Source organism: Nerophis ophidion, linkage group LG15, assembly GCF_033978795.1.
Source record: "Nerophis ophidion isolate RoL-2023_Sa linkage group LG15, RoL_Noph_v1.0, whole genome shotgun sequence".
Lineage (NCBI taxonomy): Eukaryota > Metazoa > Chordata > Actinopteri > Syngnathiformes > Syngnathidae > Nerophis > Nerophis ophidion.
In genome coordinates this window covers 28,789,981-28,817,480 of record NC_084625.1, presented here as the reverse complement: position 1 = coordinate 28,817,480, position 27,500 = coordinate 28,789,981, and the positions used below count along the sequence as shown (strand labels likewise).

General features: G+C 40.4%; 1 protein-coding gene across 1 annotated transcript in view; it reads left to right on the top strand.

The window, feature by feature from the left end:
* LOC133569917 (plectin-like) overlaps nt 1-27,500 on the top strand; it is a 200,321-nt gene that overhangs the window by 84,196 nt on the left and 88,625 nt on the right. The window contains exon 10 of the mRNA XM_061922506.1: nt 1,270-1,360. Within this exon, the coding sequence (XP_061778490.1) occupies nt 1,270-1,360 (91 nt within the window). The remainder of the gene's footprint in view (nt 1-1,269; nt 1,361-27,500) is intronic.

Sequence of the window (27,500 nt, the reverse complement as noted above, 5' to 3'; positions counted from 1 at the left end):
TATATATATATATATATATATATATATATATATATATATATATATATATATATATATATATATATATATTAAGTATATATATTAAGAATATATAAGTATATAGGAAACATTTACTGGCTGTAAGATAATATCAACTAATAAAAAACTAATGCACTTTATTGATAAGAATTCATCTCAACATATGCAGTGATAATGAGAAACCATTCATCCATTCATTTTCTACTGTTTATTCCCTCTGGGGTCGCGGAGGGCGCTGGTGCCTATCTCAGCTACAATCGGGCGCAAGGCGGTGTACACCCTGGACAAGTCGCCACCTCATCGCAGACAATGAGAAACCCATTTTGAATTGTCTCTCACCTAAAAAACTTTGTGCAAGTACAGAAACAATATACAAATAAAAAGTAAGACTACATGTTTTATGTTCAGTGGAAGGTTTTGCGAATGTTTTGATTTACAAACTTTTAGATCGAGCCAAATGTGCCTCCATGTGCGAACCACATCTCTGTGTATGAGCGATTCATTCATTCATTCATTTTGTGACAAGCCGGATGGAAAGAATCAGGGCGCATCACATTTTGTGAGGCGGGGCTCTCCACGTCACTTGCTGCATATTGCCCTAATAGTCACTTTTGAGCGCTTCGGCGTATGTCCCTTTTCTGTGTTTTTAATTTTGACAAGTTTTGTCCACTGTGATGAGGCGCCGACTTGTCCAGGGTGTACGCCACCTTCCGCCCAAATGAAGCTGAGATACGCTCCAGCGACCCCTTCCGACCCCAAAAGGAACAAGCGGTAGAAAATGGATGGATGGAAGTTTCGTATATTTTGATAATTTACAAAAACCTAAAGTTATATATAATGTACAAATATTTGACATGTTAACAATATACTGGCAGTTATTTGTCAAAACAAAAAGTTTTTCATTTTGTTTTGTTTTATGATTACTTTTAACCCTAAGAAAAACCTACTATTGTTTGTTTATAAAGGTATACATGTGCATAAAAAAATGATACAATCTGATCAAAATGCCTCCAGAAGGGTAAAAAATGTTTTTTTTTTAAATCTTAACAAAAAAAAACGTTTTTGTCGTTAAAAATTTAAGAATTTGTAAGTCATATATGGCATTAAAGATGATTAAATAAAATTCAATGTCCCTAGATAGTTAAAGTCTTTGTGTCTCTATTGTGGCTTGAGGTGTTTAAATTAAACCATACTACAAGGTTAATTAGCGACATCGTAATCAAATTTCAATTTTATTTGGTTTGTGTGCAGCAACATTGCTCTGCAGCTGGAGGCGCAGATTGCAGAACACAAGAGGAACCTTGACCTGGCTGTAAAGGACAAAAAGGATGCCGAAGCTAAGGTGAGTTTATAAAATCAGATACACTTCAACCTCGATTCACAAACTTTAAGGTTCTGGAAAATGGTTCTTAAATTTAAAAAAAAAGCTTGTATAATAAAGCTGAGTTCCCCATTGGAAGCAATGTAAACCTGAATAAATGGTTCTCACTTCAACGAAAGTCAATATTTTCGTAAAAGAATGCACTTATATATATATATATATATATATATATATATATATATATATATATATATAGGTGTTCATATATATATATATATATATATATATGCGTTATGTTATATTGAGAGAGAGAGAGAGAGAGAGAGAGAGAGAGAGAGAGAGAGAGAACAAATGCTGAAGCACTTAGAAGTGGCAACCGATTAATGGACAATGTAAACATATATATATATATATATATATATATATATATATATATATATATATATATATATGTGTATATATATATCGGGGGCGGTACCTCTGGATTGGCAGACCGGGGTGGTGGTTCCTCTCTTTAAGAAGGGGGACCGGAGAGTGTGTTCCAACTATCGTGGGATCACACTCCTCAGCCTTCCCCGTAAGGCCTATTCAGGTGTACTGGAGAGGAAGCTACGCCAAATAGTCGAATTCCGGATCCAGGAGGAACAGTGTGGTTTTCGGCCTGGTCGTGGAACGGTAGACCAGCTCTATACTCTCGGCAGGGTCCTTGAAGGTGCATGGGAGTTTGCCCAACTAGTCTACATTTGCTTTGTGGATTTGGAGAAGGCATTCGACCATGTCCCCCAGGAAGTCCTGTGGGGAGTGCTCGGAGAGTATGGGGTATCGGACAGTCTGATTGTGGCGGTCCGCTCCCTGTATGATCAGTGCCAAAGTTTGGTCCACATTACCGGCAGTAAGTCGGACACATTTCCATTGAGGGTTGGACTCCGCAAAGGCTACCCTTTGTCACCGATTCTGTTCATAACTTTTATGGAGAGAATTTCTAGGCGCAGTCAAGGCGTTGAGGGGTTCCGGTTTGGTGGCTGCAGGATTAGGTCTCTGCTTTTTGCAGATGATGTGGTCCTGATGGCTTCTTCTGGCCAGGATCTTCAGCTCTCATTGGATCGGTTCGCAGGCGAGTGTGAAGCGACTGGGATGAGAATCAGCACCTCCAAGTCCGAGTCCATGGTTCTTTCCCGGGAAAGCCATCTCCATGTTGGGGAGGAGATTTTGTCCCGAGTGGAGGAATTCAAGTACCTCAGAGTCTTGTTCACGAGTGAGGGAAGAGTTGATCGTGAGATCGACAGGCGGATCGGTGCGGCGTCTTCAGTAATGCGGACGCTGTATCGATCTATTGTGGTGAAGAAGGAGCTGAGCCGAATGGCAAAGCTCTCAATTTACCGGTCGATCTACGTTCCCATTCTCACCTATGGTCATTAGCTTTGGGTTATGACTGAAAGGACAAGATTACGCGTACATTCGGCCATAATTAGTTTCTTCCACCGCATGGCGGGGCTCTCCCTTAGAGATAGGGTGAGAAGCTCTGTCAACCAGGAGGTCAAATTAAAGCCGCTGCTCCTCCACATCGAGAGAAGCCAGATGAGGTGGTTCGGGCATCTGATCAGGATGCCACCCGAACACCTCCCTAGGGCACGTCCGACCGGCAGGAGGCCACGGGGACGACCCAGGACACATTGAGAAGCCTGTCTGGATACCCTGGGAGGAGCTGGTCGAAGTGGCTGGGGAGAGACTAGTCTGGGCTTCTCTGCTTAGGCTGCTGCCCCCGTGACCCGACCTCGGATAAGCGAAAGAAAATGGATGGATGGATGGATGGATTGATATATCTTATTTTTATATATATATATATATATATATAAATATATATATATATATATATATACACACACATATATATATATATATATATATATATATACACGTTATATTGAGAGAGAGAGAGAGACAGAGAGAGAGAGAGTGAGAACAAATGCGACCAATGTAAACAGGGTATGTCATAGCGTACTCCAAACTTCCGTAAAATGTTTGCGCCCCAAGTGACCAACAGAAGGAATGAATGAATGAAACGTTGGTACTTGGCTCCATCTAGAGGTTTGTACATCAGAAAGTTCGCAAATAGAGGCGCCCGTACATGGATGTTCCACCGCATGAAGTCACTGCGAGACATCTTGTAAAGGTGCAATCTTCCATACGAAACCTCACCTCACCTTCCATCCATCCTCCCTCTCTCCCTGCATCCCCTTCTCCCTTTGTTGATGATTAGTGGCATATATCCACTGCTAGAGCCCGGATTATCTTGTCTAAAGGAGGGAGGGGCGCGCGCAAGGTGATTTGGAGAGTTAATTCCTGGGAGTAATATTCCCAGATGTTCCCTAATTTTCTGGCAGCGGTCTCACTTGTCAAAGCTGAGCTGCTGTTGCACTAAGACAGAATGGATAATTAAGACCAAAGTGATGTTCATTTAAATTCCACAAACTTTGAATTCTGTCTTAAACGGACGTGAACTCTGCCGCTTCTCATTTTACATTTGGTTGCATATCGGTTCCCCCTCCTCTTACATTCATTCGCTCACCTTTTTTTAAACTCCGCTCTTGTGAATAATGCAATCTGCATAGCCTGGCTGCTCTTTCATCCTCGACATCAACACATCATGGTGGACAAGCATTAGGGTCTTGAACCGGTCGTCTTGTCAATGTCACAACTTGGCTTGGATTAAAGTTGTTTCTTCGATGCAGAGAATGATTTGCACGGGCGAGACGTGACTGTGAGTACATCTTTTCTTTGTGTAATATATACAAAACAGGGAAAACAAAAACACTTGCTCGATGGCATGAAAGACAATTAACTATAAACTTAAACAGCACGATGGCAAGACTAAAGACATGAAACAAAAGAGTGCACTGTGGCATAAATACAAACTTGCGTGGATCAAAACAAGTTGCATTGATAGCGAGGTGTTCAAGGGCATGAAGGTAGCGCAGCATGGGTAGGGTGCGTGCGTGTGTGAAGATCCCAGAATGAAGACAAGAAAAAGAGTGACATAAGTAGCTATGATAATTTGTGACAACAGGTGTGAGGCTGAGAACAGGGACATGACATGACAGGTGAAAACTAATGAGTTGGCATTGAGACGAAAACAAACCAGGAAGTGCCAAGACAGAACTTAAATGTCCAAAAAAGTAAACATAATCTGACCATAACATAAATTTACAGGCGTGACAGCCAATCAGTATCCAGGTAAACTGCTTCTATAGAATCATTTAAGTGTTTCCCCCCATCTTGTAATGGGATTAAGCCACTATGAATGATGGTGGATTTTTCCAACTCGTGTTGGACAAGTGGATTCGATTTAAATCGCAATATTTTCAACTGTTTTGTGATATATCCGTAGGGTAAAATGTCATCATCAATTTGCACCCAACAAAATAACATTTGGCTCCCATTTTCTTCTTCATCTTTCCCTTGCTCTGTTTGGCTTTATGACGTTACAATACCATTTCAGTCAGAGTGACTTATTGGTTCATTGCTAAAACAGTTATTCACTGAGAGGCAGTATGTCCCAAAGTTTTTTTTAAAAATACAATCAGGATATTTTACTCAAAACAAAATGAATGCCAAACAAAATTGGGACGGACATGAATGTATTATATCACTGGCGGGCCGTGTGTTTCTCACCTAGGCCTTCAGTGATGTCCTACTTAGTCTGACTTCACCTCTCAAAATACTGTAATGGATGTCAGCACATGGACACGGCTGGAGACATTATACAAAAACACACTCACATGCTACTGTTCATTGAAGCCCCTCAACAGTGTACAAAAGGGTCTATTTTTCGGCGCCTTTAAAATGCAATAAAGCGCTTCAGTAATTAAGACATATCTTACGTGGTACTGTCGAAATCAAAATACAAACCCCGTTTCTATATGAGTTGGGAAATTGTGTTAGATGTAAATATAAACGGAATACAATGATTTGCAAATCATTTTCAACCCATATTCAGTTGAATATGCTACAAAGACAACATACAAGAAAATAATAACATTTACCATATTTGGTTCTATTTTTATAGATTTTATAACTGGTCACTACTGCCTAGTTTCTATTGTTATATTCTTGTTTTTACTGTTATAGTTTTATTTTTATGGTTGCTTTTTAGTGTTATTTTAATATGTTTATGTTTTATTTACATTTATACTCCCATTATTTACTTTTTAAATTCAATCTCAATTCTGTACACTGCTGCTGGAATTAAAATTTTCCTGATGGAACTCTCCTGAAGGAATCAATAAAGTTCTATCTATCTATCTATCTATCTATCTATCTATCTATCTATCTATCTATCTATCTATCTATCTATCTATCTATCTATCTATCTATCTATCTATCTATCTATCTATCTATCTATCTATCCATCCATCCATCCATCCATCCATCCATCCATCCATCCATCCATCCATCCACCCATCCATCCATCTATCTATCTATCTATCTATCTATCTATAAGATCAAAATTATCCCAGAAATGTTAATTTTTCTTTGTTCCATCCATTTTTATGCTATTTTTTTATTTATTTCACAATGTTCCATTTACGTTGATGATGGCGACAGATACAGACGTCAAACGTGACACGCTACTCCTCCGACTTCATTTAGTACGATCTGTCACTTGTGAGCCGAAAGAAGTGCTTCCCGTTAAACACAGCTTTGACGCTGCAAACGTTACACTAGATTTCTGTATCAAACCTGGAGCAAGGCAGCAGTGGGATATTTATTTGTTTGTTCTGAAGACCTACCTTGCACACAGCAGTTTTGTGAACAAAGCACTTTCTGTTGCCAGGTTCTCGTCCAATTAAGTCCAATTACCGTATTTTCCGGACCATAGGGCACACCGGATTATAAGGCGCACTGCCGATAAATTGTCTATTTTTGATATTTTTGATAGGGCACATTAAAGGAGTCATATTATTATATATATTTTTTTCTAAATGGAAAACACTTCCTTGTGGTCTACATAATATGTAATGGTGGTTCTTTGGTCAAAATGTTGCATAGATTATGTTTTACAGATCATCTTTAAGTCGCTTTCTGACAGTCGATTCAGGATGCGCCGTTTTTTGGGCGATCTTATTTATGCGGCTCACCTTCGACAGCGTCTTCTCCTCGTCATCTTTGTTGTACTGATGTAGCGTGCAAGGACGGGAGTGGAAGAAGTGTCAAAAGATGGAGCTAAGTGCTTTAATGACATTCAGACTTTTACTTTTATCAATAACAGAGCAGCATCTCCTCATCCGGAAACAACCACACCGGAAATATGTCCTGTGAAAAACCGTCCGACTGGAACTCTCGAATAACTAAAGTTCCTTGAGTGGATAATGTAAACTCACTAGACCGGTATGTTTTAGCGCTTTTGTGGCGAATTTACTGACACATATAAGTAATAACTTTACACTACTTTATATTAGAAATGGCTACAGCGGAGGATGAATGTCACATAACAAGACGATCGAGAAAAAGTTATCGACTACGGTGTGACCGCAGACTACACAGGGAGACCCGCGCAATTTTAATGAATTTACGCAGATCCCAAATACAGATCAGCTGGTACCAGAAGGTAAGAAAAGTTGCTTTTGCATTATATTGCGAAACAATACGCCAGATAATCTATCTTTCCTCATACACACACCACAATAATACCCGTATGTTGAAGCACATGAAACGGTGCAGCTTCATAGCTTACCAAACATTTTGATAGATTTTTGAGCGCCGTGTGTAATGTTCTATATTTTCAATGCAACATATAACATGTTGGTGTTGTTTACTTGAGTCATATTTCCAATATATTGCAGTCTACACGTATGTCTACCTTTTCAACATTGCGTGGAAGTCTGGGACAGTGCCGAGGGAGTGGCAAACTGGGGTGGTGGTTCCCCTATTCAAAAAGGGGGACCAGCGGGTGTGTGCTAATTACAGGAGTATCACATTACTCAGCCTCCCTGGAAAAGATTATGCCAAGGTACTGGTTAGGATGGTCCGGCTGATAGTCGAACTTCAGATTCAAGAGGAGCAATGTGGATTCCGTCCTGGTCGCGGAATAACTGACCAGCTCTTTACTCTTGCGGGAATCCTGGAGAAGGCCTGGGAGTATGCCAAACCAGTCTACATGTGCCTAGTGGATTTGGAGAAGGCGTATGACCGTGTCCCCCGGGAGATCTGGTGGGAGGTGCTGAGGGAGTACGGGGTGAGGGGAACCCTGCTGTGGTCCATCCAATCTCTGTACAATCAAAGCGAGAGTTGTGTCTGGGTGCTTGGATGTGAGTTGGATCCGTTTCCAGTGGGGGTTGGTCTCAGCCAGGGCTGCGCTCTGTCCCCTATCCTGTTTGTGACTTTCATGGACAGAATTTCTAGGCTGAGTCGTGACCATGGCGGAGAGGGTATACGTCTCGAGGGGCTTTTTGCAGATGATGTGGTCCTGATGGCACCTTCGGTTTGTGACCTTCAGCTCTCACTGGATCGGTTCGCAGCCGAGTGTTCAGCGGCTGGAATGAGGATCAGCATCTCCAAATATGAGGTCATGGTTCTTGGCAGGAAACCGGTGGTTTGTACAATCCAGGTAGATAACGAGACTCTGTCCCAAGTGGAAGAGTTTAAGTATCTCGGGGTCTTGTTCACGAGTGAGGGAAAGATGGAAAAAGAAATCAGCCGGAGAATCGGAGCAGCTGGGGCAGTATTGCAGTCTCTCGGCCTTACCATTGTGACGAAACGAGAGGTGAGCCAGAAGGCAAAACTCCTGGTCTACCGAGCTATCTACATTCCTACTCTCACCTCTGGTCAAGAAATGTGGGTCATGACCGAAAGAGTAATATGGTGGATACAAGCGGCCGAAATTAGTTTTCTCAGAAGGGTGGCTGGCATCTCCCTTAGAGATAGGGTGAGAAGTTCAGTCACCCGAGAGAGACTCGGAGTAGAACCGCTGCTCCTTCGCTTGGAAAAGAGCCAGCTTAGGTGTTTCGGGCATCTCGTGGGGATGCCTCACAAGCGTCTCCCTAGGGAGGTCCTCGTTGCACATCCCACTGGGAGGAGACTCAGCAGGCCAAGGACCAGATGGGGGAATTACATCCCCTCTCTGGCCTGGGAACGCTTCGGGATCCCCCAGGAGGAAGTTGCTAATGTTGCTCTGGAGAGGGAAGTCTGGGGATCTCTGCTGGAGCTGTTGTCCCCAAGACCCGATTCCCGATAAGCGGTTGAAGATGGATGGATGAAGGGACGAATCCCTTATTTTTGACTGCCATCTACTGGTCACACTTATCATTACACCATGTACTAGATAATATTGCTTTGAGGTCGGTAAGCACAACCAAAATTATTCTGTACATTAGACGCACCGGGTTGTAAGGCGCACTGTCGAGTTTTGAGGAAAAAAATAATTTTAAGTGCGCCTTATAGGACGAGAAGGATGTAAATTTACCCTGTCCTGCACTCTCTTGATCTTTATGGGGTATATTATTAAAATAAACTTACTATAGTGCCTCAGTTGGATCCAATATCACTGTAAAAGTCCCTGCAATGAGCAGTATAGCCATACGTTCCACTGCATACACATTGTGTACATCAAGCTAAAAACAATATGATTATTTATTGTCATGTTGGTTTTTGCACTTCATGCATGTGTTTGTATTTATTTGTGTGTTGCCTGTCCATCACCAGCAGCTTTTTTTCTGTAACATCCTGCAACTCCAAACGGTGTTTAAACACCGCCATGATGGCCGTTGCGACTTTGACTCCTTCATTAGGCTCCCTATCTTTTTTTATTGACCAAGGGAAGATGAATTATCTGGCGGAAGAAAAAAAAAAAGAAAAATCAAAGAGTTTGAAATAGTAAATGTTACAGCACAGTGGCTTATAGAGGAAATCTATATTACAAATTGCCTCGGTGCACAGTCGCTGAACTTCAGATAGCTCTGTCCGTCTGTCTTTGACTTGCATGTGCATGAGCCCACGTTGTGTTTTATGGGTCTCTTTTCTGACATAAGGGATTTGCTTGTCTGTGCACACACACACACACGCACACACACACACACACACACACACACACACACACACACACACACACACACACACACACACACACACAGACAGCGCCACCCCGCTTGGTTCCTTTTTAAATAGAAGTTATGGTAAACACGAGATGTCGCTTCTAACACGGCAGCAATCAAATCTTCTCTCATCCTCACTCGGCCACATAAACACACGCAGTCATTAGCGTGGTCACCTCAACTTCTTTTGACTCGCGGGTGGAATTAATGAGAATTTGCCCAAACGATTTCACACAGCGAAAAGTTGATAAACATTTCTTAGTTGCACTCTCCCCTCCCTGAAAAAAATCAAAAACTTTAAAGCCGTTGATGTCACCCTGCGGTTGTACAATTACTTTTGACTTTTAATCACTCTGAGGAAAGTAATGGGGGAAGAAATGTGGTGATTAAAAAATAAATAAATAAAAAACAGCGTAGTATTTTTGCAAGACACAAAATAAGAACATAGTTGTGGTAATGGAGTTCATGCCTTCACTTTGGCAACTCCAAAACTTTACAACAGCCTTTCAACCTTTATTTACACTTTTTAAGACAACTTTTTTTAATAGCTTTCGTTTGCAGTTTGGTGTCGATCTAGCGTACTTCAAGAGAGTTGTATTAACTGTCGTGATCCCACATGACAGTTTTGACTTTGTTTTCTGTTTTGTGTCTTGTCCTGGTGCTACACTGCAAAAACTGAAATCTAAGCAAGATGAAATATCTCAAATAAGGGTAATATTTTCTTATTTTCTGTCTGATAAGATAATTATTCTCACCAAGCAGATTTTATGTTAGAGTGTTTTACTTGTTTTAAGGGTTTTGGTCCTAAATGATCCCAGTAAGATATTACGGCTTGTTGCTGGGATGTTCTGACCTATATTGAGTAAAACATGCTTGAAACTAGAATATCAACTGTTGGAAAGCTGCGTCATTAACACTCACAGGTATAAAACTACTTACTTTTTTAAAGTAATAATTTCTTATTTCAAGCATGGAAAAAAAAAATCATGACTTTGACACTATTGTGTCTCATAAATAAAACAGATGACGGCCAAATTTACTTTGCCGTTTTATTTTCAATGAAACAATAGAAAATACCTACTTATATAGTAGTACAATTGGCACAGTACAGTAAACTGATAGTTAATGTTTAAACATTTAACGTGACATTTCAAACAATTTTGAACGGAAAGAATTCATGCACATTCAGATGAATTCTTCAAATTTACAATAAAAAAAAAAGTGACCGGGGGGCCGGGCTGTATATATGTGCACTAATTGACTGAAAGAGCACGCACTTGACGTGATGATGTCATGTTATCCAAGGAAATATGCATTTTTAGACAATTTGATTTGCCTCAGCGACTAGTAAACCCCGAGACTAACAAGCGGTTGCCTTGTTGCCTTTCCATTAAGAACAATAAATTTGTTTTAAGTTTAAGTTTGCTGGTTTCAAGAAATATAATGCCGAGTGCATATCATTATGTCGAGATAATGACACTAGAATTTACTTTATTTAAGAATATTTTTCAACATATTGAGCAAAAAGGTCTCTTTTTTTTCTACCCAGGAAAAGTGCACTTTTTATTAGTGAGAATATATTTATTTTAAGGTATTTTTTGGGTTCATTGAGGTTAGCTGATTTTACTTGTTTTGGGAAGTCTTGACAAGCCAAATTTTCTTGTTCTATTGGCTGATAATTTTGAATCAAATAAAACACCCCTAATTTTTGTTTTTTGTTTTTCCTTGTTTTTGAACACTGACTTTGTGCAGTGTACTAAGTTACAGTTAAAGTACCAATGATTGTCACACACACTAGGTGTGGTGAGATTATCCTCTGCATTTGACCCATCACCCTCACGCACACCAGTTTGGTATCTCACTCTTTAAACACACCATTTTATTTTCAAAACAATGTCCAGTTGGAAATAGTGTTGAGTGTCATTTTACCTGTCCTTAAAGGGAACTTTGGACTTTTCTGAACTCACAGTCATTATAAAATACTTTTTTTTTTAAATGCATTCTAAATATTAAAAATACATGAGGTCAAAAGTCCGCTTACAATGAGAGTTGCTCTATTATAACTATAAAGCCTTAAAAAAACATCATAACACCTCCATTAAACTGTTATAGACATGATGTAAGTATATATGTAATGGAGTAAAAGGCACATTAATGATAACAATTAATATATACAGTAAGTATTTTGCTAATTTTAAGCAGACGCGGCGCATTCATTTCAAAAACGCAAACCAATTCAAAGATTATTACTCCAATCCAATTTAATTTTGTTAAAATAGCACATTTAAAAAAAAAAATTGTTTCCAAAATTTTTCCAAAATTGTTCCAAAATATTTAAAAACAAGATTCAAATACTATCCTTAGCTCCATCAATGACGAATAAACAACAAAATAAATAAATATATAACCAATATGAAAACAATATGAAAATAAACATGGTAAAAAAACGATTTTAAAGAACAATTAAAACAACAAAGAAAACTAACTGCAAACATCAAGAGTGCCAACACACATAATAAAACAACACTTACTGTGCAACGTCTGCTGTCATTAAGATGCCATTATTTATAATCTTGATATATTCCCGTTTGGATAAAGAAAGACTCTTAATTCTTTGCAAAAGAAAAGTTGGGTAGAACAAAGTGTCTTTTTGTGTCGTTCTCACCATTTCTGGGATTAAATTGGCGGTCAAAATGTACCAACTTGTCGGATTAAGTCCTCATCCTTCTACTATTCAGGTGAGAGGCATCATTCATGATCTACAATAAAGTGTGATGAGGAAGGAAATGAAGAAGCTGCTCATTAGTTGATCACATCAACATTGGCACTCAGGCTTGTGATCACAGCGCCGCTATAAATAGTTTGTCTGCGTTTGCGCTTGTAATTACAATATCACTAACACTTGGTTAATATTCAAGTCACAACATATAAATGGAGTATTGTTGGCACTTTTTGTATGTTTTTTATTGGGTTTTATGGGCGGAAAACTGGACTTGCCATTGGCTCTGCTGTAAGCAGATTTTTATTTACGTTTACGAGTTAGAATGCATTAAAAAGATACATCTGTCATCATGTCTTTCAAAATGATTGTGAATGATAGGCAACATTCTAAAAAAAAGGGGAACTGCACTTTTATCGTTCATTAACAAGAAGACATTGAACACATATTCTTTTCTTTTTTTTTAAAGCATTGTAATTTGTAAAATACAGCAAATGTGAGGTGGCTAACAATGCAGCTAATAGGAGTACTCCACGGGTCCATCCATCATCCATCCATTTTCTACCGCTTATTCCCTTTCTGGGTCGCGGGGGGCGCTGGCGCCTATCTCAGTTACAATCGGGCGGAAGGCAGGGTACACCCTGGACAAGTCGCCACCTCATCGCAGGGCCACTCCACGGGTCACCAACCTTTTTGAAACCAAGAGCTACTTCTTGGGTATTGATTCATGCGAAGGGCTACCAGTTTGATACACACTTAAATAAATTGCCAGAAATAGCCAATTTGCTCAATTTACCTTTAATAAATAAATCGATATATATATTAAAAAAAAGGGTATTTCTGTCTGTCATTCCGTCCAACATTTTGTTTCCTTTTACGGAAGGTTTTTTGTAGAGAATGAATGATGAAAAAACACTTAATTTAACGGTTTAAAAAAGGAGAAAACACGAAAAAAAAAAAAAAGAAAATTACATTTAAATTTCGACTCTTTAAAATTCAAAATTCAACCAAAAAAAATTAAGAGAAAAACTAGCTAATTCGAATCTTTCTGAAAACATTTAAAAAATAATTTATGGAACATCATTAGTAATTTTTCCTGATTAAGATTAATTTTAGAATTTTGATGACATGTTTTAAATAGGTTAAAATCCAATCTGCACTTTGTTGTAATATATAACAAATTGGACCAGGCTATAAGTCTAACAAAGACAAATCCTTATTTCTTCTAGATTTCCAGAACAAAAAATTTAAAAGAAATTCAAATCACTTTGAAATAAGATTTTAATTTAATTCTACAGATTTTCTAGATTTACCTGAATATTTTTTATGAAATTTAATCATTATAAATTTGAAGAGATATTTCACAAGTATTCTTCATCGAAAAAACAGAAGCTAAAAGGAAGAATTAAATTAAAATGTATTTATCATTCTTTACAATAAAAAATAAGAAATACTTGTTCATTGATTTAAATTGTCAGGAAAGAAGTGGAAGGAATTTAAAAGGTAAAAAGGTATATGTGTTTAAAAATCCTAAAATCATTAAGGTTGTATTTTTTTCTCTATAATTGTCTTTCTGAAAGTTATAAGAAGCAAAGTAAAAATTTAATTAATTTATTTAAACAGGTGAAGACCAAGTCTTTAAAATATGTTCTTGAATTTTCAAGTTCTATTTGAGTTTTGTCTCTCTTAGAATTAAAAATGTTGAGCAAAGCGAGACCAGCTTGCGAGTAAATAAATACAATTTAAAAAATAGAGGCAGCTCACTGGTAAGTGCTGCTATTTGAGCTATTTTTAGAACAGGCCAGCGGGCGACTCATCTGGTCCTCACGGGCTACTTGGTGCCCGCGGGCACCGCGTTGGTGACCCCTGGAGTACTCTATTGCGTCCATTACACTTTCTAAAAAAAAACATCCAAAAACCGCCAACAATTCTCCATTTACATCTTGTGACCTGAATATTAACCAAGTATTAGCAATATCGTTATTATAAGTGCTGACGCAGACAAACTACTTTTAGTAGCGGCATGGCATAGTGGGTAGAGGGGCCGTGCCTGAAACCTGAGAGTTGCAGGTTTGCTTCCCATCTATTGACATCCGAATCGCTGCCTTTGTGTCCTTGGGCAGGACACTTCACCCTTGCCCCCGGTGCCGCTCACACTGGTGAATGAATGATGAATGAATGATTGGTGGTGGTCGGGGGGGCCGTAGGCGCAAACTGGCAGCCACGCTTCCGTCAGTCTACCCCAGGGCAGCTGTGGCTACAGATGTAGCTTACCACCACCAGGTGTGAATGAATGATGGGTTCCCACTTTTCGGTGTGCGCTTTGAGTATCTAACAATAGAAAAGTGCAATATATATCTAATCCATTATTATTATTATTATTATTAATAATGCATTGATCATAGAGAGCTAACTAGCTTATGCAGGTACAGTTTTGACATAATGAGCTGGTAAAAAGTTAATTCCATCCATCCATCCATTTTCTACCGATTGTCTCTTTTGGGATGGTAAAAGTTAATTTTAGATCATAAATCAGTGGTTCTCAAACTTTTTTCACCAATTACCACCTCAGAAAACACTTGTTTTTTTCAAGTGCCACCATAAAGACCAACATAAAAATACAGTAACATAACAGGCTTAAGTATTCATTCAAAACAAGGCAGACGTTTTATTTAACAAGTATACAGTTCCCACACTTGTTAAATGACAGAAATGATGGAGGAGGACAGTTCCGTGTGTGCCTAATAGTTTATTTATGTGTCGACTACGGCCTACAGTAGTCGGATTGTACAAACTTCATTTGGCTGATAAACCTTCCATGAGGGGTCACATATGGAGTCACGTCAATGACCTGATTCACTTGAGGGATTCTTTGTCGTACCACTAGATGTAGCCAATTTACCATGAGTGGTACACGTACCACAGTTGGATAATGACTGTTGTAAAGTAATGCCTCTCACTCGTATAGTAGGTAGTTGCCATAAACTGAGAAGTTGGTCCACATTGACAACTTGGACAAAATATGCTTGTTTGCGCCCACCTTTTCTTTCTTTTCTTTTTTTCCTTTACCTGCTGGAGGATTATGATTAATTCTTCATCTAAACGGGAAGATATGAACATCCCATCAATCGGCATACTTGCCAACCCTCCCAATTTTTCTGGGAGACTCCCGAATTTCAGTGCCCCTCCCGAATGTCTCCTGGGGAAAACATTCTCCCGATTTTCACCCGGACAACAATATTAGGGGCGTGCTCTGCTTTTAGCGTCATCTAAAACCTGTGATCACGTCCGCTTCTCCTCCATACTAACAGCGTGCCGGCACAGCCACATGATATATGCGGCTTTAACACACACACAAGTGAATGCAATGCATACTTGATCAACAGCCATACAGGTCACACTGAGTGGTGGCCGTATAAACAGCTTTAACACTGTTATATAATTTGTGCCACACTGTGAACCCACACCAAACAAGAATGACAAACACATTTCGGGAGAACATCCGCACCCTAACACAACATAAACACAACAGAACAAATACCCAGAACCCCTTGCAGCGCTAACTCTTCCGGGGAGCTACAATATACACCCCCCCCCCCCCCCCCCCGCTACCCCCAAACCCAGCCTTCCCACCTGAACCCCCCTCCTCCCACACACACACACACACACACACACACCCCGCACCCCCCATCTCCCGAATTCGGAGGTTTCAAAGTTGGCAAGTATGTCAGTCGGCTCCACCATAAGAGCAGACATTGTACAGTAAGTGATTGTTTTTATTATGTTCTTTGTATTTAATTGATAGTGCTTAGCAATACTGCTACATGATCCCTAGTATTTAACTACTTCTAAAAATTGTAGCCCCATCCATCCATCCACCCATCCATTTTCTACTGCTTTTTCCCCTCTGGGTCGCAGGGGGCGCTGGAGCCTATCTCTGCTACAATCGGGCGGAAGGCGGTGTACACCCTGGACAAGTCACAGAAACTTGTAGCCCATTCTCCGTATATTCAGGATCAAAAATATGAGGTTTTGGATCATCATTTGTGCCAAAGTAGTCGTTGTTGTCTCTCATGAAGTCTGCATGATTAGTGTCATGATCCGTTGCCCGGATCATGTTTTATTTTAGTTTGACTCCCCTGGGCTTGTTTTACTTAGTTGCCATGGGTGCTGATTATTTTCACCTGAAAAAAAAAAAAAAAGAATCCCGTTAGTTCCACTGTTAACTGACTTTTGTTTGATTCCGATTGCATTAAAAAAAAAAAGAAAAAAGAAAAACACGTGTTCATGTCTCACATTAGTTGGTAGAGTGGCCGTGCCAGCAACTTAAAGGGTTGCAGGTTCAATTCCCGCTTTCGCCATCCTAGTCACTGCCGTTGTGTCTTTGGGCAAGACACTTTACCCACCTGCTCCCAGTGCCACCCACACTGGTTTAAATGTAACTTAGATATTGGGTTTCACTATGTAAAGCACTTTGAGTCACTAGAGAAAAGCGCTATATAAATATAATTCACTTCACATATAATTCACTATTGATCACAATTCCAAAGAAGTACAGTTCCCCTTTAAAGTTAATAAGATTCAAATTAAATGAAACTAAAATAAGGGAAAAATACTCTACAGCATATTTTCTTCTGTGGTAGCATTGCATAAAGCGCCCTAAAAAAACTGCTGCCATCTTGTGTATAATTACACATTATATTGGTTTGTAATCCACCTTTTTGATTTTTGAGGTGAATCTTCAGAGAAAATTCAAGTTGCTTTCCAAATGACACCACTTTTGTGCTGCTGTAATTATTTTCTCGAGCCGTTTTGTTGCTTTGCAGATGAAAGGCGCACTGTATCACTTGCAGATGCTTTTAGGCAACAATGAAGAAAGATTTTCTTTCATGGCAACACTTGCAATCAGACGGAAGTGAATAGAGGTTAACCTTCATGTTAATATGCTTATTCATATTTGGAAATGAGATCCTTGGAGAGAACTCTTCTAATTAGGCATAATTTTGCAAACCTTGATCACAAATACACGGTGAACGTAAAACAAAATAGTCGGAGCTTTCACTACTTGATATGAATTCAGAGTCTGAGCACTTCAGCTACAAAAGCTTCATTATTACTCTTTCATTCCCTTTCTTCTGTAAATTCATCTCATCGTGTGTTTTAAGATCCTGAGACAAAACATGCAGCGTACCAAAATATCCCACTACAGGTCAGATTAACTTTAACATAACTTTCGAAATCTTCTACTTTTATTGAGTGTAACATAAAAAAAAATAATTTAAGTCAAGGGAAACAATATTTTCAAAGCAAAATCAAACACAAACAATGTTCCAATATCACTAAAATAGAAACAAATAGGCATGATATAAAATGTAATATATCTTTTCTTTGCTGCTTCATTTTAATGGCTATTTATTTCAAATCAGCTTCAGAATGCCTCCTGTTTGCTAACTTGCCCACTGGGTCACTAGCAGTGAGGCGTCAATGACGCCTTAGTGAGTGTTTGGCACACTCACTAAGGCATATCAACACTGCACTGATACTGTGTTAGTGTTTCATAATGGTCATCAGTTGAGTTGGGAAAATTGTGTTGGATGTAAATATAAACGGAATACAATGATTTGCAAATCATTTTCAACCCATATTCAGTTGAATATGCTAAAAAAACAAAATATTTGATGTTCAAACTGATAAACATTTTTTCTTTTTTGCAAATAATCATTAACTTTAGAATTTGATGCCAGCAACATGTGACAAAGAAGTTGGGAAAGGTGGCAATAAGTACTGATAAATTTGAGGAATGCTCATCAAACATGTATTTGGAACATCCCACAGGTGTGCAGGCTAATTGGGAACAGATGGTTGCCATGATTGGGTATAAAAACAGCATCCCCAAAAATGCTCAGTATTTCACAAGAAAGGATTGGGGCGGGGTCACCCCTTTGTCCACAACTGCATGAGCAAATAGTCAAACAGTTTAAGGACAACGTTTCTCAAAGTGCAAGTGCAAGAAATTTAGGGGTTTCCACATCTACGGTCCACAATATCATCAAAAGGTTCAGAGAATCTGGAGAAATCACTCCACGTAAGCGGCATGGCCGGAAACCAACATTGAACGACCGTGACCTTCGATCCCTCAGACGGCACTGTGTCAAAAACCGACATCAATCTCTCAATGATATCACCACATGGGCTCAGGAACACTTCAGAAAGCCACTGTCACTAAATACAGTTCGTCGCTACAACTGTATTTTAAGCTCTACTATTCAAAGCGAAAGCCATTTATCAACAACATCCAGAAACGCCGCCGGCTTCTCTGGGCCCGACATCATCTAAGATGGACTGATGCAAAGTGGAAAAGGGTTCTGTGGTCTGATGAGTCCACATTTCAAATTGTTTTTTGGAAATATTTAACATTGTGTCATCCGGACCAAAGGGGAAGCGAACCATCCAGACTGTTATTGACGCAGAGTTCAAAAGCCAGCATCTGTGATGGTATGGGGGTGTATTAGTGCCCAAAGCATGGGTAACTTACACATCTGTGAAGGAACCATTAATGCTGAAAGGTTCATACAGACCAATCCAATCCAATTCACTTTATTTTCGTATATAGCACATTTCAACAACAACATTTTTCCAAAGTGCTTCACAACAATATTAAAAACAACATTCAGATACTATCCTGAGCTCCACTAATGACTGAATAAAAACAAAAAATAAAATATGAATACATCCATCCATCCATTTTTCTACCGCTCATTCCCTTTTGGGATTGCGGGGGGCGCTGACGCCTTTCTCAGCTACAATCGGTCGGAAGGCGGCGTACACCCTGGACAAGTCGCCACCTCATCTCAGAAAATAAATACGTATGAAACCAATATCAAATAAATATGACTAAAAAACAATTAAAACAGTAAATAGAAATCAACATTTTAAAACACAAAGGGCAACAGAGAACCGCACAACTCACTTAGTGTTAAAAGCCAGAGAATAAAAGTGGGTCTTAAGACGCGACTTAAAACACTCCACTGTGGGAGCAGTTCTAACATGGAGGGGCAGAGTGTTCCAGAATTTAGGGCCGACCATAGAGAAGGCCCGGTCTCCCCTAGTTTTAGGTCTGGTCTTGGGCACCACGAGCTGGAGCTGGCACTCGGACCTCAGAGCGCGTGCAGGATTATAAATTTGGATGAGGTCCGAGATAATATGAGGTGCCAGTCTATGTAAAGCTTTGAAAACAAAGAACAAGGTTTTAAAATCAATTCTAAAATGAACAGGGAGCCAGTGCAAACTCTCAAGGATTGGGGTTATATGCTGGCGGTTCCTGGCCCCTGTTAAAAATCGTGCTGCCGCGTTCTGAACTAACAGCAACCGGGAGAGAGCTTTTTGGCTAATGCCAGCATAAAGTGCATTACAGTAGTCTAGACCAGTGGTTTTTAACCTTTTTTCAGTGATGTAGCCCCTGTGAACATTTTTTTAATTAAAGTACCCCCTAATCAGAGCAAAGCATTTTTGGTTGAAAAAAAAGAGATAAAGAAGTAAAATACAGCACTATGTCATCAGTTTCTGATTTATTAAATTGTATAATAGTGCAAAATATTGCTCATTTGTAGTGGTCTTTCTTGAACTATTTGGAAAAAAAAGATTGTTGAAAAATAAACAAGTGATTGAATTATAAATAAAGATTTCTACACCTAGAAGTAATCATCAACTTAAAGTGCCCTCTTTGGGGATTGTAATAGAGATCCATCTGCATTCAAGAACATTTCTTCACAAAAAAAGAAATCTCTGACATCAATATTTATGGAACATGTCCACAAAAAATCTAGCTGTCAACACTGAATATTGCATTGTTGTATTTCTTTTCACAGTTTATGAACTTACATTCATATTTTGTTGAAGTATTATTCAATAAATTTATTTATGAAGGATTTTTGAATTGTTGCTATTTTGAAAAAATCTACGCTTACCCCCATTTGAGAACCACTGGTCCAGACGACTTGATATAAAAGCATGCACGACTTGTTCAAAAAGATTAAAAGATAAAAACGGTTATACCTTTGCTAAAAGACGAATATGACAAAAACACGATTTTAAAACGCCATTGACTTGTTTATCATGTTTAAAATCGTTGTCTATAGTGACGTCAAGGCTGGTGACTTTGGGACGCACGTCATTTTGCAATGGTCCCAAGTCAGTGTGGGCCGGACCAAAAACAAAAATTTCAGTTTTTCCCTTATTCATTATTAAAAAATTCTGGGCTAAACAAGCCTTGACGTGGCATAGACAGCTAAGAAAGGGTGTCAGGGGGCCGTGGCTTTTTGAAATCGGCATATAAATTTGGTATGTCTGCATAAAAGTGATAAGACAATCCATGCCTCCTAAAAATCTCTCCAATAGGGAGGAGGTATAGAGCAAACAGGATGGGGCCTAGAATAGATCCCTGGGGGACACCACAGTAAAGCGGAGCAGAAGAAAAGGTGGCGTCCCCCATCCTGACAGAGAAGGACCTCTCTGACAGGTAGGATCTGAACCACTGTAGTGCAGTCCCCCTAATGCCCACACAGTCTCTCAGGCGCTCTAAAAGAATTGTGTGGTCGACTGTGTCAAAGGCTGCTTTAAGATCTAAAAGCACTAAAATGGCAGAGCTGCCAGAATCAGACATTAAAAGCAAATTGTTAAAAACCTTTAATAGTGCGGATTCAGTATTGTGCAAAGCTTTGTATCCAGATTGAAATGGATCTCAAGTGCCATTTTCATCTAAAAAAGGCGGCAGTTGCACCAAAACACATTTCTCCAACATTTTTGACAGAAAAGGTAATATAGAAATGCGCCGATAATTTGACAAACTTGTAGGATCAAGAGTTTTTTTTAATCAAAGGCTCAACAAAAGCTTCTTTACAAAAAGAGGGCACAGTGCCAGAAATCAAGCTGCTGTTGATGAAATCCCTAACAGACAAGCCAGTAGAGTCCCAGACTTCTTTAAAAAAGTGAGGGGGGTTTTGGAACAACGTTTTTTGCCATCTAAGCGCCGTCTTTTTCATGGACGCCCCTGCTTATTTTAGCAAGACAATGCCAAGCCACATTCAGCCTGTGTTTCAACAGTGTGGCTTTGTAAAAAAAAGAGTGCGGATACTTTCCTGGCCCGGCTGCATTCCAGACCTGTCTCCCTTTGAAAATGTGTGGCACATCATGAAGCATAAAGTACAACAGAAGAGACTGTTGAACGACTGAAGCTCTACATAAAACAAGAATGGGAAAGAATTCCACATTCAAAGGTTCAACAATTAGTTTCGTCAGTTCCCAAACGTTTTGTGACAGCCTTCCTGCCATCACCACGTGAGTTACAAGGACCTTCGACGCACGACATCTCGTAGCAGGGTTGACATACATTTATTGTTTCAATAAATGGCATCTTTGTGTCCCAATCGGGCGCGCCACTTTCTAGCGCGCCCTTGGCTGCTCGTCTTTGCGCACCTTTAGGTGGCCGGGTGTTGCGTCTTCCGCGGGGGCTCATGTCATTTCTGGTCTCTCGTCGCCGGTGTCTTGCCGTGGTTTCCTCCTCCATACTGCCTCCGGATCTTGCCCCCTTCGCCTCTTTTATGGTCTAGCAGCAGATGGAGAGATTGTGAGCAGGTGTGTGTTGTACGCACCTGACTCAAATTGCTGCTCTCGTGCGTCATGCCTCTCCTCGCCGCCGCATGCCCCGCCTCCTGGCCTCCATCTTGGCCAGGGCTGTCTCTCTCAGCCCGCTGTCGGCCCGTCGGCTGCGTCTCTCCACACATTTATTGAGTGTTGTTAATAGAAAAGGTGATGTAACACAGTGGTGAACATGCCCTTTCCCAACTACTTTAGCACGTGTTGCAGCCATGAAATTCTACGTTAATTATTATTTGAAAAAAAAAAAAAAAGTTTATGAGTTTGAACATACTCATAAACAGTATGGCGGTATAGCTCGGTTGGTAGAGTGGCCGTGCCAGCAACTTGAGGGTTGCAGGTTCGATTCCCGCTTCCGCCATCCTAGTCACTGCCGTTGTGTCTTTGGGCAAGACACTTTACCCACGTGCTCCCAGTGCCACCCACACTGGTTTAAATGTAACTTAGATATTGGGTGTCACTATGTAAAGCGCTTTGAGGCACTAGAGAAAAGCGCTGTATAAATACAATTCACTTCACTTCACAACATCCAATATCTTGTCTTTGTAGCGCATTCAACTGAATATGGGTTGAAAAGGATTTGCAAATCATTGTATTTCGTTTATATTTACATCTAACACAACTTCCCAACTCATATGGAAACAGGGTTTGTACAATATATTGTTATTATTATAGGTTATAAGTTTCCTCTTTAGTTGCTATGATTATATTAGCTATTCTTCATGGTGTGTAACATTTAAAAATGTTTTCATACATGTACAACTTTAAAGCAAAAGGGAATGCACATATTTATACATGACGATAATATCTGCGGCCTGGCTGGGCATAGCCTGAAGAGGCAACGTGGGTCCCTCACCACTTATAGGGGCGGGCATAGAGGTCAGGTGCGATGTGAGCTGGGCAGCAGTCAAAGTCAGAGCCCGTGGCGGTCTGATTCTCTGCTACAGAAGCTAGCTCTTGGGACTTGGAAGGTTACCTTGCTGGGGAAAAGGAGCCTGAGCTGGTACGCGAAGTGGAGCAATCCCGACTGGATGTCGTCGGACTCACTTTGACACACATCAAGGGCTCTGGAACCAGTCCTCTCAAGACGGGCTGGTCTCTCCCACACTCTGGCGTTGCAAGCAGTGAGAGGCGTCGGCCGGTGGTGGCAATAATTCTTGCCCCTTGGCTCAAAGCCTATGCATTGGTGTTTAACTAAGTAGCTGAGAGGGTAGCTTCCCTCCACTTCCGGGTGAGGGGTACAGGTCTTAACTGTTGTTATATCTTAAGAGCACCAAACAGCAGTTTAGAGTACCCGCCCATTTTGGATTCACTAGTGGAAGTGGTGGAAAGTTCTCCCCCAGGTGATTCTCTTGTACATCTGGGGAACGTTGACGCTTACATTTGCCACGACAGTAAAACTTAGAAAGGTGTGATTGGGAAAAACAGCCGCCCAGTTCTATACCCGACTGGTGTTTTGTTAATGGACGTGTGTGCTTGTGTGCTAACAAAGACCATGTTCAAACAAAAGGGTGTCCATACGTGCACTTGGCACCAGGGCACCCCAGGCTGCAGTTTGATGTTGGGCTGGGCGATATGGCCTTTTTCTAAATATCTAGATATTTGTAGGCCATATCGCGATACACGATATATGTCTCCATATTTTGCCTTAGCCTGGGATTTACACTTGATGCATATAATATCAGCAGTATGATGATTCTATGTGTCTACATTAAAACATTCTTCTTCATACCGCATTAATATATGCTCATTTTTAAACTTTCATGCAGAGAGGGAAATCACAACTAAGTCAATTGACCAAAACTGTATTTATTAAACAGTTATTAAGCAGTTGCACAAATATTCATGTCATTTCAAAACAGAAAGTGCAAGATTGTCAGATGCATTTTAAAACAAGCTATGAGTGCACTTTTGGGCATGATGTCAGTAAGATTACACATCAAAACAACACTAAATTAAAGTGCACTTTTTGTACAGAATGCCGCTACAATAGTTTAAAACAAATAAAGTGCACTTTTGTGCATGATGTCACACAAGATTTTTCAATAAGTGTCACATAAAAATGTGCTGCATCTCAAATAGTGTATGTCCTGCGGTGTTGATCTGGAAAGAGTTGCTTTGGTTGACATGCAGAGTTTCAGGCACTCTTCATTCTCTAGCGGGTGACTTTTCAAATGATGCTACAAATTAGCAGTGCAGCTACTTTTTGTAGCAACGCTTCCACCGCATAAATGTTCAACATATTCCTGTTTGAAGCCAAACCGCCGTCAGACGGTGGACCCTGTGCTGTTTTTCTTGGGAATTAATTATTCCTCCATTCGTTACCAGATTCGCACCTTCTCTCTCTCGTATTACAACTCGCAACACTGTTAACATCACAGCTAATGTTACCATGTTGCTACCTCTCTGCTCGGGGAGGGCATGTGACGTTGCACGCTTGACATATGTAAGAAGGTGCGCTTGTTTTAAGTCTCTGTGAGAAGGAGAGACAAGAAAGAGGGAGAAACGCATGTATTGTAATGCTCGCAGTTAAAAGCAACTGCGTGAGAACGTATACTCGAATATCACTATTTAGTAATTTTCTATATCGCACAGAGACAAACCCTCGATAGATAGAGTACATCAATATATCGCCCAGCCCTAGTTTGACGATCCACTCTGTGGTTGTATCATCAGATTTTCTGTCTCATGTTTTGTACACTCGGGTGAAGACAGTGGTGGAGCTTTCCACTGATCACCACCTGGTGGTGAGTTGGTGCCGATGGTGGGGGAGGATGCCAATCAGACAGGTACCGACAGGCCAAAATGTGTGTTCGGCGTTCGCGGAGGCAAAAACTCCAGTATGGGAGGAGTTTGAGGAAGCCGTGGAAAATGACTTCCAGACGGCTTCGAAGCGATTCTGGATCACCAGCCAACACCTCAGGAGGGGGAAGCAGTGCATTGTCAACACCGGGTATGGTGTGGATGCGGTGCTGCTGATCTCGACTTGGGATGTTGTGGATCGATGGAGAGAATACTTTGGAGACTTCCTCAATCACACCAACACGTCTTTCTATGATGAAGCTGTGCCAAGGAATCTGTGTCTAACTCTCTTATTTCTTGGGCTGAGGTCACTGAGGTAGTTGAAAAGGTCCTTGATGGCATGGCCCTGGGGGTGGATGAGATCCACCCAAAGTTCCTTAAGGCTCTGGATGCTGTGGGGCTGTTTTGGTTGACAAGACTGCAACATTGCGTGGACATCGGAGGTGGTGTCTCTGGACTGGCAGACCAGGGTGGGGGTCCCTTTCCTTAAGAACGGGAATCGTAGCGTACATTACAACTATTGTGGTGTCACACTCCTCATTCTTCACTGTAAGGTCTATTCAGTTATACTGGAGAGGAGGCTATGTGGGATAGTCAAACCTTGGATTTAGGAGGAGTAGTGTGGTTTTTGTCCTGGTCGTGGAACTGTGGACCAGCTCTATGTTCTCGGTAGGACACCCGAAATTGCATAGGAGTTTGACCAACCAGTCCACATGTGCTTTGTGGACTTTGACAGGGCATTAGACCGTGTCTTTCAGGAGCAATCTTTGTCTCAGCATAAGTTACACCATCGGGTCTCCATTTTGCGAGGTGGCCCATAATACTGGGTTGTGAACGATGCTGCGCTGCGGGCGCTTTGTGCTTCGCTGACCGTTCATGACTGAGTATATTCGTTCGGCCACTGTGTTCAATGGAGAAGTCTGTTCAACAAAATTTCCAGGCAACATACCCCTTCCCCTTCGAACTCTCCTGGATAAACTGAAATTCTTGTTTCCATTCGTTTTGGAACTTGCAAGGGTATTTCTTAATTTTGCTCGTCGACAGTCTAATATATTGGGTTGGAGTCAATAACCAGGCGACGTGTTGAAGTTACGTCTCTTTACTGTGAGCTTTAGAACAGACTCCCTAATGCATATGTTCCTTGACTGCACTTAAATATAGAATATATCTAGAATATGTTTATATTATTCATATATTATATATTATCTTTAATATATTATATATATCATATTATTTATTATTATCATTGTTTATTGTGAGCGAACTGTGGTGCTGAATTTCCCCCAGGGATCAATAAAGTACATTCTATTCTATTCTATGTACAGTAGATGGCAGTATTGTCCTGTTTAAGAGGGTCAAAACATTGCTGAGTCAGGTCCGCATGCAGCTGGAGGGGGCGTGGCCTCCAGCTCCCCCTGAATTTCGGGAGATTTTCGGGAGAAAATTTGTCCCGGGAGGCTTTCCGGAGAGGTGCTGAATTTCAGGAGTCTTCCGGGAAAATCCGGGAGGGTTGGCAAGTATGCGTTTCCAGTGCGCGTTGGATTTTGCAATGGCTGCCTTTTGTCATCAGTTTTTTTCATAACTTTTGTGGGCAGAATTTCTAGTCACAGTCAGTTGCGCTGAGGAGGTCTGGTTTGGTGGTTGCAGGATTTGGCCTCTGCTTTTTGCAGATGATGTTATCCTGCTGGCTTCATCTGGCCAGGATAATCAGCTTTCACAGGATCGGTTCTAGTCAGTTTAGTGTGAAGCGGCTGGGATGAGAATCAGCACCTTCAAGGTTCAAGGTCGATGGTTCCTGCCTGGAAAAGGGTGGAGTACCATCTCCGAGTTGGGGAGTTGATCTTCTCCTAAGTGGAAGAGTTCAAGTACCTCTGAATCTTATTCACAAGTGAGGGAAGAGTGGATTGTAAGATTGACAGGCGGATCAGTGTGGCGTCTGCTTGTACACATTGGCTGGCGAGGGAACGACCCTGGATTCCATGGGAGGAGCTGGACAAAGTGGCTGGGGGGAGGAAAGTCTGTACTTCTGTCCTTACTGTAGGCTGCTCTCCCCGTGACCCAACCCTGGATAACCGGAAGAAGATGGAAAGATGGACAATAATATCATATTTAGAATAAAACAGATCCAAATTAAATAGTTATGCTGATGCAGGATTACACAATGGCCATATAACTACAATTATTTTCAGAAAAGTCAAAATCTGAACAAAAAACTTTGAAAATATTTGTATGCATTTAAGTTAGAAACCAAAATTTGACCGAACAAAATTGGAACACAAATACAATTATAGTTATTTATATCTACATTTATATATTATTAATCTTTGACAAAAAAGTTACTTAATTAATTCTCAAAGACCAAAATTGATCAAAATTAAGATGATGTTAATGGGATTTTTTTTGGTCCACTTTCATGAACAGCTAAATGAGCTAAATAGTAAACATGAAAATAAGAACATTCTCCCTATTTGGCACCATAAATATATATATATATATATATATATGTATATATATATATATATATATATATATATATATATATATATATATATATATATATATATACAGGCTCGGGATCTTTCTGTGTGGACTTTGCATGTTCTCCCCGTGAATGCGTGGGTTCCCACTTCCAAAGACATGCACCTAAGGATAGGTTAAATAAATAAATGATAAATGGGTTGTACTTGTATAGCGCTTTTCTACCTTCAAGGTACTCAAAGCGCTTTGACATTAGTTCCACATTTACCCATTCACACACACATTCACACAACGATGGGGGGAGCTGCCATGCAAGGCGCTAACCAGCACCCATCAGGAGCAAGGGTGAAGTGTCTTGCTCAGGACACAATGGACGTGACGAGGTTGGTACTAGGAGGGATTTGAACCAGGGACCTTC